The sequence below is a fragment of the Chinchilla lanigera genome, unplaced genomic scaffold, assembly GCF_000276665.1.
Source record: "Chinchilla lanigera isolate Chin_1 unplaced genomic scaffold, ChiLan1.0 scaffold00083, whole genome shotgun sequence".
Lineage (NCBI taxonomy): Eukaryota > Metazoa > Chordata > Mammalia > Rodentia > Chinchillidae > Chinchilla > Chinchilla lanigera.
Window position 1 is genome coordinate 2223786 of NW_004955484.1, and position 12304 is coordinate 2236089.

Here is a 12304-nt window from a genome sequence, read left to right on the forward strand (position 1 = left end):
GAGCGGGAGGCGGGGGCTGCGGCCCGGGGTCCCCCAGCCGGCTTTCCCCGGCGGGGTGCGGGACAGGCGCGGGCGCCTCCCCCAGCCGGCCTCTCTGTCGCTGCCTTTCCATTCTCGGGCCGGAGGAGCCGGGAGGGCGGGGATCCAGGCCGTCCCCTCGGGAGCGCCCCGGGACGCCTGGGTCGCAGGCGTCTTTGTTGCCCCCCGGACCCCCCGGGACGGTTGGCCAGGTTGGATCTGTGCTGCCGCCGGACTCCCCGCTTGGGCTTCCAGGCCTAGTGCAGAGGGTCTCTGCCGCTCTCCGGGAGCCCAAGTCCAGCCTGCTGGGCCGTCTTCTGGGCGGGAAGGTGGATGTCGTCCCCCAGAAACTCCCTCGGAGAGCTGCCCTATTGTGCTCCTGGGTCCCCACCAGGGCAGCCAGGCTGGGGCGGGGCCTGCGCTGTCCCCGGAGACACCCCTCCCCCAGGACAGCTTGGCTGGGTGGGACACTCCCTCCCCGCATGGCTGGGCCGCCCCCTTTCTGAGAAGTTGTGCACCTCCTAACGCCCAGCAACGACTTTTCTCCTCCTGTCGAGGGGACTTCTCCTCTGCCTGACACTCCCTCTCGCTGGCGCAGCGGGCCGACCGGGGCAGCCCTAAACTAATCGCTGCACACTTGGGCCCAGCATCCTGGGCGTCTGGGTCTTGCTTCCTGAGGGCGCAAGGGATCCGGGCTACTCCAGGTGACCAGGGCTCAGGTGCACACTCGGGCCCACTTCACAGATGGACAGATCGAGGTGGGAGGCCACACACTGCCTCCTGCTGCAGGGAACACATCTGCTCAGAGAGCTGTGGCCTCCAGCCATTGTTTCTCTGCTGAGTCAAGGGCTTTTCCCTCTGATAGGCAAGGGCAGTGGGCCAGAGCCCTGCCCAATTCCAGCTTCTGGAACTGGTCTTCACCTGGGGGACGCTTTCCTTTTGCTGAAGCAGACAGTCAGGGTTTCCTGGCAGGGCAAGTGGCCTCTTAATTAACTACCACAGAGTGTGTGAGGCAGTTACTGGAAGAGAGGTGCTGTGTAAGTGCAAAGCATTGTTATTACAGAATTAAAGATCCCAGCTCCTGCCCGCCTGCAGAAGCGGTAATGCAGAGTTACAGATGAAAAAATTAGGGCTTCCAGGCCGTGCTGATGTGAATCCTCCTCCCATCTGTTCTGGTTCAGAGCATAATTGCCTCATCTCTAGAAAGAAAAGGCAGAACATGCCTGCCACACTGCTCTTCTGCTGTGCTTCCTCCAAAGCTCTGGATCACCTCCGGGGGGAGGCGTAGCTCACTGGCCAGCCCTGCTCCTGTGGACCCTCTGAACCCGTGGGAGGCCTGGGCTCTCCAGGGCAGCAGTGCATAGGGAATGCCGTTCTGGCCGTGTCAGAGCCTGGATGGCGCCTTTGGGGAGGCCCACCTTTGATTGAGTTTGATTGTCCGCAAGTGACACAGAGCACTGGAGGTGGAGTCTGGAATGGCACACAGACTGCTTGCCTGGGCAACTTTCCTTGGCTCTGCACCTCAGTGGCCCCAGAAGTAACTCGAAAAGGGGGCAGAGTGGGTGGGACCTGGACAGATAAGCACCATGTGGAGACCCGCATTCAAGGACTGCTGGTCAGTTCCCACCATGGCCTGCCCACGGTCACTCCCCACCTCTCTTTTGTAGCTGCTGCCTTTAGGATTGTGCAGGAAGTGGCTGGAGTGTCAGATCACCTGGCTCTCTCTTGGGACCTTGGGTATTGTGCGAGGTGGAGGGACTAGGAGAAGCTCATTTTTGGAGCAGAAAATATGTGCTGGGGAGGCCCCAGAGAGCCTTTTAGACGGAGCTGCCTGTTTAGAACTGAGTGGTGTCTGTGTATGTGGGCCTCAGGGACACGTTCAGCTTTTAAGCACACCCATTCATTTGGGTAGCCTTTTCCTGGATGTGGCTGACGCAGGCACTTTGGCCCACAGAAATTACAAGATGCTTCCAAATGGGATGGGAGATGACATGGGATGGGAAGTGATGGCAGGGCAGGGAAGCAGTTGGGTTGAGCAGGTTGAGTGGGATGTGCTAGGGGTCTCGCGCTGCCATGGACTCCCATGGAGTCCGGGATGTGGAAAGGGCAGCACCATGGCGTCCCTGGCTCCCTGCTCGCTGTTCCTGCCTGCCGTGTGAGTGAAAGCAGTGTTTCCGGTTGTGCTCTGACAGCTGCCGTCCTCTTGGGCCCGGCTGTCCAGTGCCCTGTGCTCTCTCTCTCTCCCACCTGGCTTCACCCTTGAAAATGGCTGTGTCGTGTGCCGGGGACCCCTCTCCAGCACTGCATTGGATCTATGCTCAGGAGTGGCAAGGTGCTTGCAGAGAAGCCCTCTGCTGTCTGTTCCTGCCTCCGATTTCCTGTCTGTGAAGTGGGTTTTGCTCCTCCAGCCCCTAGGTACTCTACCATTAAGGAGTAGACCTTTCGAGGAGGGCAGGTGATGCCCTGCATGGAGCATATCCCCTGTGCTGGGCATGAGCTGGGCCTTCCCGGCTCAAGCAGGGCCTGTGTCTTGCCAGGGTCCTGTGGCCAGTGAGAGGTAGAGCCGGGGTGGGAACCAAGTCTGGCAACATCCAAGCCGTAAAGTGACCATCATCCTGCATGGCCTCTCTAGTTGTGGGGGCTGCTGCTGGTTGAGCTCTCAGCAGAGGCCAAGCCAGCCTGTGGCTTTCCAACATGAGTTTTTGTAACCTCTTTTGTTCTCCCCCGGAGAAAGGCAGCTTGGGGTCCAAAAGCCAGGCAGCTTGCCCAGGGCTGGGCAGCACGGTCGCTCCCACCATGCCTACCCCCAGCAGTGGCTGGCAGAGATCAGCAGACGGGGCTTGGCTCCCGCTGGAACCTCCCTCCACCACAAACCTGTGCCTGGCTCTGCTGTGAGTGGCAGAGCTGGCTAAGGGGCCATGAGGATCTGCCCTGGGGCTCGTGGCTGGCCTGGACAACCAGGCAGTGGCCAGCTGGGGCCTTGCTTTGCTCTCTCTGCCTCATTGTTCCTGCTTGCCCCGGCCACCTCCCTCATCCCCCAGCATCAACCCAAATAGGGTATTATACCAACAGTGTTGCAGGGTCTCAGTACTTAAAAATACACACCACACATCAGGTGTCCTGGTGCACTGGGGAGGCTGAGGCAGGAAGATCGTGAGTTCAGTGCCAGTCTGTGAGTTCAAGGTTAGCCTGGACGATATTATGAGATCCTAGGTGGCTGTATCCCTGTGCAAAGCCTGATATCTCAGCCACTGACTGTCCTTGGAGCCTTGCTGGGGACTGAAGGGGGTCCCAAAGAGGCTGCTTCAGAGTTGAGGGAGCACCGTCATAGGTTGAGAGCCAGGGCTCCATGCCAGCTCTGTGCCTTGTGAGTTATGGACCTTGATGCCTCTTGGTTTTATCTGAGTGATAGGGCTGTTAGCAGCACTGAGCCCGCAGGGTTGGGGAGACCTTGGCAAGGGGTACAGGCAGCTCCTAGTAGGAGGCTGCTCTGGTGGCTGCAGCTGTGAGATTGTTGCCTTCTTCTTCCGCAGCTGGTTGGTGTAGTGGCCAGGGACCCTCTCCTGACTCCTGCACAGCAGGCTGTGGAGGGTTCCCAGCCCATCAGCCCCGTACCCCATGGTTCTCTGTGGCTTGACCGGTCTGCCTCTGTTGGCCCTTTCTTTGCGGTCTGTGGATCTCTCCAAAGCCTCAGAGGTGAGATGACCCTGGCCTCTTCCTTGCCCTGGCGTAGACATGAGACCCCTTCCTCTGAAGCCTTGGGGGAGGGGTTGCTGTCCTTACCCCAGCAGCAGAGTGGCCTGTAATGGGGCCACCAGCTGGCACCCACCCAGGCCCAGTGGATGCCCTACCTCTCATGGTCCCAGGACTGGGGTGGCCCTGCAGGAAGTAGAACCTGCTCGGTGGTGCAGGCCTGCCCTCAGGCGGGGTCTGCTGCAGCCTAGTCCTGCAGGGAACAGGCAGGGCCCCCATCTGCCTGCATGGGTCATGATACCCATTACGGAATGACCTGAGTGCACGGACATGGGTGGCCCCTGCAGACCTGCACTCTCTACCCAGGGCACCAGGTTGTGCCCCCTCCTGCCCCCGCCTCCAGGCTCATCTTCACCCCAGCCCTTGGCCTGGCCTGTGCACAGCTGCTTGCTTTCACTGCGTGCTGTTCCTTTGTCTTAGTTGCTGTTTGGTGGGTATTGTCTCCTCTCCTCTAGAGAAAGCGCCGGGACAGGCTGAACTTGTAAGGGCGCTGAAGGTGCCCACGGTGGCCGGAGAGGTGGTCACAAGTTGAGGCTCTAAAGTTAATCTCTGTTTGTAGGCAGGATTAGAGGCTAAGGGGGCTTTTCAGTAATTTTAACTTAGTATTTAAACCCTGCCAAATTCCAGTAAGGATTTGAAGCAGATTATATGAGAAGATACAAAGAGTCTGAGATCATTAAAATATCCAGAACTATGTCACATATGAGGAAGGAAGAAAAATTACTCCAGACAGCCTAGGCTAAGTAAGCATAGAAATTTAACTTTAAGCTCCCTGACAGCTGGGGAAAAGAAGGGTAACATGGTGGGTTTAGGATTGTAATACCTGGGGCTCCCCCTCAGTCAAACCCAGGCCCTTCCCGGTGCTAAGCAAGGGCTCCTCTATGGAGCCACATTCACAGCCCGGCAACACCTGTGTTGTTTGTTTGCCATACTGGAGATGGAACAGGGCCTCATCCATGCTAGGTAAGCGCTTTGCCCCCGGGATACATCCCCAGCCCAATATCTCCTTTTTGTATTCCGGAACAGTATGTGCCGCCCTGAATTTTTTTTTGGTGCTTTGTTTTATTTTGCTTTTACTGGTTGAGACTCGTTTAGTGGAGTAGTTTTTTTACCTGTCATGAAATTACAGATGTTCAGTGTACAGTTGGACGAGTTTTGTCTAACACAAGCTTCCATGCAGCCGTCAGTCAATTCAAGACAAATGTCTGTCACCTCGGAAAGTTCTTAACAGCTCCTTTTCAACCAGGCGCCCCCTTGCATAAGGCAGCCACCATGTTCGCGTGTCTCACCACCCACCCCCCATAATGAGGATTGAACCCAGGGTAGAGGGTGCTGTACTGCTGAGCTACACACCACAGCCGTTTAGCTTTTGAAACAGGGTCTTGTTGAATTGACCAGGGTAGTCTTGAGTTTTTGATCTTCCTGGCTCAGCCTCCCGAATACCTGGGATTACAGGTGTAGTTCTGATTTTTATTCCTGGCTTAGACCTCCCTGTTCTTGAGCTGTATACATGTGGAAGCACGTGGCAGGTACTCTTCATTCAGCACAATGAGTTTGAGATTTCCGCGCGTTGGGGGTGAGATGAGTAGTTCATTCTGTCATTGTTGCTGAGTGGAGTCTGCTTCTGAATACACCACTGTGCATGTATCCATTCTCTTGCAGATAGCTTAGCTGTCTCCAGCTTTCATATGCTGTGGATTTTTTGTTTTTGTTCCTGTTTTTTGGGAGGATAGGGTCTCATAATATTATCCAGGCTAACACTGAACTCATAGGCTGGCACTACATTCATGATCCTCCTGCCTCAGCCTCCCAAATGCTGGGATGTGTATTTTTAAGTACTGAGACACTGGCACATTGTTGGTCTAATACCCTATTTGGAGTTTTTTTGGGGGGTGGGGTACTGGGAATTAAACCCAGGTCCTTCACACTGAGCCATATTCCCAGCTCTTTTTAATTTTTTTTTTCATTGCAACAGAGCTTTGCTAAATCAGTAAGTTGCCCAGGCTAGGCTTGAGCTTGTGATCTTCCTGCCTCAGCCTTGTGGGGTACTGGGATTATAGTCGTGTGCCACTGTGCCTGGCAAATTTTGGTATTTTATAAAACCCGATACCTGATCATGTAGCCTTGGGACATGCCCAGAGAGCTATCAGTGCCTCTAAATCCTGGAGCTACCAAAGTTACATGCTTGCTCAGAAAATGGTGTGACCACCTCCTCTCCAGGTGTCTGGGAGCTTGAATTCCTCTTCCCCTGTTACCTGGTAGGCTAACCTTAGGCATTTGGGTCATATCTCCAGGTTCCTTCCAGGGTTCCTGCCTACCCAGGTCCTAGCTGCAAGGGCTTCAAGGAAAGCAGGAAGTCAGAGAGGATGGAGCCTGTCCCAGAAGCTGTGTCTCTTCTTCCTTCCCTAGCAAAGACTGGCTTTCCACAAGACACCCCTCCAGGCACACAGCTTCCTGCTTCTACTCAGAATCCCAAACCCAGACGCAGACACCTCACCCCTCAAGAGGGCACTCAGAAAGCAGAGGCAAGATTGCCAGGAGTTTGAGGCCAGCCTAGATTATATAGGGAGACCCTGTTTTTTTATTTTTTATTTTATTTTTTTGACCCTGTTTTTTTAAACAGACAAACAACTGGGGAGAGCTGAGTGTGGGGGTTTATGCCTATAATCCCAGCATTTGGGAAGCTGAGGCAGGAGGATTGCCATGAGTGCAAGGCCAGCCTGGGAATACATGGTGAGACCCTGTTTTAACAGACACGCTCACACACACACAAGAACACCCATGCATACACACAAACTGGGAAGGGACTGTCGGTTTTTTCCTAGTCTCATTCAATTGCTTGGTTGTTACCACTTCGGGGAGGCCAGGTGGGTGTGTTTGGATTGCGGGGGGGACTATGGAGAGCCCCTCCTGGACATCAAGCCCCCAGGCCTCCCTGCTAAGAGCCTGGACAAGAGGGCTGCTTGCCTGTGCCATTTTACCAGTCTTCACTGTTATTTTTTTTCTTCATAATGAGCCTTAGCAAAAGATTCACACATCTGTTCAAATGCCACCTCTTTAGAGAGGTTCCCCAAACACCTTGTATTAAAATAGGGGTGTGCTGTCACTCTGCTGTCTCCATTGTTCTGCCTCAGAGTCCTGGTTACCACAAATAGGGGTGTTTATCTGTTCTGCCCCCCACCCCACGCACCCAGTCTGGAGTGTAAGCCTTCTGAGGACAAGGCTGGTTGCGTGGCAGTATCCTGGCACACCACCTGGCATGCAGTGGCTGCTGTCTGCAAGTGTGAGTGACAGGGATGGCTTAGTGGGCCACACTTAGGCATGCAGTGTGTGCCCTGTGTCCAGCGGGGGACTGGATATGGGATGTATGATGTGCAGGTGTGGGAGTGCTGCTGGCAGCATGACACTGGGTACCGCGTGCACTGTACAGCTTGCGTGTGCCATCAGTCCTAAGGCCTGGGGATGGGCACAGCTGCTAGAGGAGGTTACATTGAACCCATGTACAAACTGGGGCCCTGAGAGTTGCAGTGACTGGCTAAGGGTGACATGGCTGGTGGGGAAGATCAGCGTCTGCTCCTGTCCTCACAGGCTTAACCTGGGCCAAGGCCTGGGCCTGGATCTCCTGGGGCCAGCAGCGCTCTTCTCCTTGGCTGGAGCGGGCCCTGGTGGAAATACGGGATCCTCTCCAGGAGGAAGCGGAAACACTGCTTCCCTAGGGGCTGCCATGGCTGTCTTCTCTGTGTTTACTCCTTCCTGTGCTTGTGCCCAGAGCCTCCGGGTGCGCTTCTGTGACCTTGCTGGCCCCCTGGCCTGCTGACCCCACAGTGTGGCTGGCAACACTGTTCTGCCCCTCTGTGGGCATCTGTGGGTGTGAGTACCAGTTTTGGTTGGAAGCAGCCAGGGGTGGGCAGCAGATGGCATGTGAAATCACTCCCCTCCGCCTGATCTGCTGGGACCGGTTGCCATGGGAGAGGCGAGAGCAGATGGCCAGGCTGGGGAGGCCTCTTGACCACACCCTCCCACTGTCTACCCAGCCTGTCAGAGGAGTGGGGCGGTCACCAGCCACTGAGTTTTCTGTCTGAGGACAGGGGCCTGCTCTCATGTCCCTCTCCCCTGACCTGTCCCTTCTGCCAGCAACTCCTGATACCCCAAATGTTGAGCTGTGACCTCTGCTGGGGGGCGGTGAGGGTGCAGGAGCTGACCCCAGAGTCCTCCTCAGTCCACACTTACAGGCTAGCACCCAGGGAGGGCCCTGTCTGAGCGGAGAGGGCAGGAGGTAGGAGAAGCGGGTGCAGGAGAGAAGAGGACACAGGCCACCCACCACAGCCATGGCCCTTGCTGGCCCTCTGGAGCCCTGCTCTGCTCCCAGGCAGCAGCTCCCTGCAGTGCCTCTGCCGCCTTTTACCTTTCCCATTAGGGCAGCGTTTCATACCTGTAGAGACAGGTATGCTGCCCCTGGCCTCCTGCTCCAGGAAAGCCGCTGAAGGAGCAGGGGAGCTGCCTCGATGGGGTGGTGCACACTGGATTTGCTGGGTCCAGGTCAGTAGATACCTGGCAGCCCCACCTTGGGCCGTGTCCCTTCACCTGCTCCCTCTGCCTGGTGCCCTCACCTTTGGTCTTCCCCTGCTTTCAGCTCTCTGGGACTGGCCTGAGAGATGCTGAAGGGTGCTTGGCCCAGGACACGTGCCCAACTTGCTGTCAGAGTCACCACGGTAATGACAAAGGACCTGCCCGTCCATCAGTACAGCCTCAGAGAGCAGGGTCACGGGACAGCTCTTTGTGGCTGACAGCTCCCATACCTGCGCTAAGTGGGCACACTGCTCTGTCTCGAGCACCTGTGCTTTCGTGGGGACAATCTTAGGTCACTCAGTGGGGATCATGGGTGTGAGCTGGCCAGCACACTGCCCTCTGAGCCTCTGAGTTCCGTCCTGGTCCTCAGGGCAGCAGCAAGGACTATTACATGTGACATCTGGGCTCGTTTCTTTTTTGTGCTATCCCAAGAGTCTCTGCACCCTTTCCCTCATCCAGAGAGTGGCTGGCCCAGGGAAAAGTGACAGCTCCCCTGGCCCTCAGTGACTTCCTTTCTTCCTTCCCTCGGGCTTGGCAGCACTCAGCTTGGCCTCAGGAAATCCTTCCCTGCTTCTGCTTCTAGAGCGGCCTGTCAGCAACCATCTAGTCCACTCTCTTGTGCTGTGGGCAAACCCAGGCCTCAGGAGGGGCAGGGTTGTATGTTGTCAAACCACACAAGTTGTTTTAGGCCTGCGTTTCACTCAGTCATAAGCATTTTCCGGCATTTTTTGGCCTTTTTTTTTGCCTTTATGAGACAGGATTTCACTATCCAGCTCAGGCGGGCCTCAAACTCACAGTGACCCTCCTGCTTCAGCCTCCCAAGTGCTGGGATTACTGGCGTGCGCCACCACACCCGGCCATTTTTTGGTCTTTGCAAGTGGCTTCATAGCGTGTCTTCCCTTGAAAGTCTTGGTTTGTCTAAGAGTTCCCTGGAGTTATGCTTCTCCCCATTTTTGCTCTTGTACGTGCTGCCCCCGGGCACTTTTGGGCATCAAGCGAGGGTAGTTCTTTGGTGTAGTGGATCTATACCAAAGGGAAGCCCTCAGAAAGCCCAGAAGGCGTGACCCCTACCCCGGGCTTCTCTCGCACTAGAGTTCAATCTGAGCAGCAGCTCCCCTACCCACTGGACACAGCCATGGGACCAGTGAGAGCCAGTGACCCCATGTGCTGGGCCCACATGTTCCTGCACAGGTGACTGTCTGGGGCTGCACAGGTCAGTGACGTCTACACACAACCGAGAGCTCCTGTTCAGCCTGGTGAGAGGCACCGGCCCACTCCTGGGATGACTGACAGCTGTCCAGAAGCTTCCACCAGCTCCGCAGCTGGGTTCCACTCCTTCCTGCTGGTCCCCCTAGGCGGGTGACCGGTGTGTGCCTGCATGGTCACGCGTATGCATGCCCTGTTCCAGGGCAGCCACAGGTCCCTCACTCTGGACAGTCTGTCCTGCCAGGACCACCTCTGAGGCCCCGCCCGGCCAGCAGTGGGGTGGGAGTGGTGCTGGCCCCTGTGCTGAGTGCAGCTTTGTTGGGGTGGGGTGGGTACTTGGGTGTCAGCTGACCGTTGTTTCAGAGTCTCAGAATGTGACTGGGGTCTTTGGCTTCAAGCCTGGTGCTTGAAGTGCTTGGACTGCCGCTATCACTGTCCCTACTATGTTCCCTGCGGCTGCAGAGCAGTGACAGTGGGCTGGCAGTCCCACCGTCACCTTCCCCTGGCTGCCAGCTCTGTCCCTTCTGTGTGGGTTGGCGCAAGGCTGCATCCTGCCAGTGCTCCTTGGCAGCTGCAGGGCCTGAGAGACCCGACTAGGGTGGCCGGAGGTCCTTGCCCCATGTACCCCAGCCAGGGTTGGCCTTGTGGGTGCCCCTCCCCCAGTACACGCTGGGGCCTGGTTTCCAAACCGGAAATGCCATTCTTGGAGGCACAAGCTGAGGTGGGGGGGAGTTTAAGTGGAATGGAGCAAATTTTTGAAATGCCTGAGCCCACTTCCCTTCCCCCACCTTCCCCACCCACACCAGCAGCCCCACCCCCAATGGCACTTTAACCCAGCTCCTGAGAGAGGAAGGTCTCCCATTTCTGAGGTCCTACCCAGCCACCTTCTCTGTGTTGCCCGCCCTTGGCCAGCTAGGGTGGAGCAGGGGCCAGCTCCCTTAAGGGCCAGGCCTTTTGAGTGCCTTTCCATTCCTCAGAGACCTGCAGCCTGGAGCCCTGGTCCCTGCCCCTCTTCTCAAAAGTAGAGACCTAGGGACCACCCAAGGACTCCTCAGCATTCAGCACTGGCAGACAGATGCTCATGCGTGGTCCCTCTTTCCAGACCGCTCTCTGGGAACCTGGTGTGTCAGCCACTCGCTCCAGGCTGAGGAGGTGGTGGCGCACGTGGAGACCAGCAAGAGGGGCTATTCCAGGCCTGTTTTTGAGAGCTGGCTCCTTTTTTTGTGGGAAAATGGGTTTACTGGGGATAATGTGTGTGTGTGTGTGTGTGTGTGTGTGTGTGTGTGTGTGTGTGAGAAAAGCCGTGATAGACAGTTGTCCTATTTCTAAGACCCTGGGTCACTGCTCCTTACCTTCTCCCCTGCTGTGAGCTGTGGCCTGCAGCTCTCAAGCCAGAGCTGGGGGAAATGAGAAGGGGTGAGGGATGGGTGAGGCTTTTCAGGAGAGGTGGGCCCAGGATTCATTTAATGAGCTCCCCCAGCACCTGAGAGTAGCCTGACTTGGGCTGCGCCAGGCCAGCACCTGCATTTTACAGCGGCACCTCTGGCAGGGGCTGTGGGCTGTGGGCTGTGGGGCGTGGATTCTTGTCAGTGAAGGGGCAGTGGTAGATGCCTTAGGCTCCTCTGTGAAATGGGCCATGCCTGGGAATTCTCTGCTGGGTGAAGCCAAGTCTATACCACTGCTCCCCTAGCGCCAGAAGCAGCCTGGTTGTCCACCTGCTCAGGGAGGAGCTCAGGATCGCAGTGTTGAGGGTCCTGTTGGTCTGGAGTAGGTTCCAACCTGGACTGCACTCAGGGATTGTGACGCCCTGCTTTTGCTGTGTACAGTGACCTGCCACATGCAAGGTGGGGGGTGGACTCCAGACAGTCAAGGCTCTGCAGGTTCCCTGGTATTTCCTTCTCCCATTCACACATGCTTGCACACACGCACACCCATGTTTCTGAAACGGACAAGTTGGAGCAGGTTTCGGAAGGGTCCGGGACGGCGCTGACTCAGGAAGGGGGGGCAGGTCTCGTGGGGTGGAACTGTCATCGAAGCAGGGGACGCTGCTTCAGAGAGGCTGGAATCGGTTTGGGGAGCGGTGGGTGGAGGCGACCCTCTGGTTCCTGGGTTCCTTGTCCTGTGGCCCCGGGCGCACGTGGGCCAGGAATGGATGAGCCTTCGATTTGCCCCCCTTGTGCTTAAGGGGATGGGCTGGAGTCCCAAAGGTCCGAGGAATGCAGGGGGAGGGGAGGCGCTGCCCGTGAAAAGCTTCAGGTCTGGTCTGGTCTGGCCAAGCTCGATACCCTCCCGCTGTCTCCATTTCTTGGGATCGTCGCCGGTCCACAGTCACACCTTGGTTGTCATTATTTTTCTGCAGGCTGGGGCATGCCTCTCCCTAATGCTCTGGCTTCCGAGCGGAATTGGATGGCTTGGTGGACATGCGTGGAGTGTCCAGGGGTCGGTGGGTGGGAAAGGCAAAGTCAATTTGAGGCGGAGTCTGGAGGGGACGCGGAGAAGGCTGCAGTGCTGGAGAAAGAAATCCCGACTGTCCTTCCAGAAGCGGAGGCATTTGCGTAGACGGAACGCGTTCTCGTCCGCGGTGGAGGCGGGGACGCGCGTGTAGGGGAAAAGGGATTTCCCGCGTGGTGGGCCGAAGCCGGACGGCGGGCACTGCTGGAGCCCCGCGGAGGAGCTGTCTCGGGGCGGGCGCGCGGCCGCGCACTTGGGCACAGCCCGCGCGCCCCCCGGCTGGCGACTCATTTGCATGCGGAGCCGT

General features: G+C 57.0%; 1 protein-coding gene across 2 annotated transcripts in view; it reads left to right on the forward strand.

The window, feature by feature from the left end:
- Positions 1 to 12304, forward strand: part of Bcar1 (breast cancer anti-estrogen resistance 1) — a 35139-nt gene that overhangs the window by 480 nt on the left and 22355 nt on the right. The window contains exon 1 of one of the 2 annotated variants that reach the window (XM_005403450.2): positions 3622 to 3714. The exons of the other annotated variant lie outside the window; for it this stretch is intronic. Coding sequence (XP_005403507.1) covers positions 3637 to 3714 — 78 coding nt within the window. The 5' untranslated portion in view covers positions 3622 to 3636. Of the gene's footprint in view, positions 1 to 3621; positions 3715 to 12304 lie in introns of those variants that run through there. 2 annotated transcript variants of the gene reach the window in all.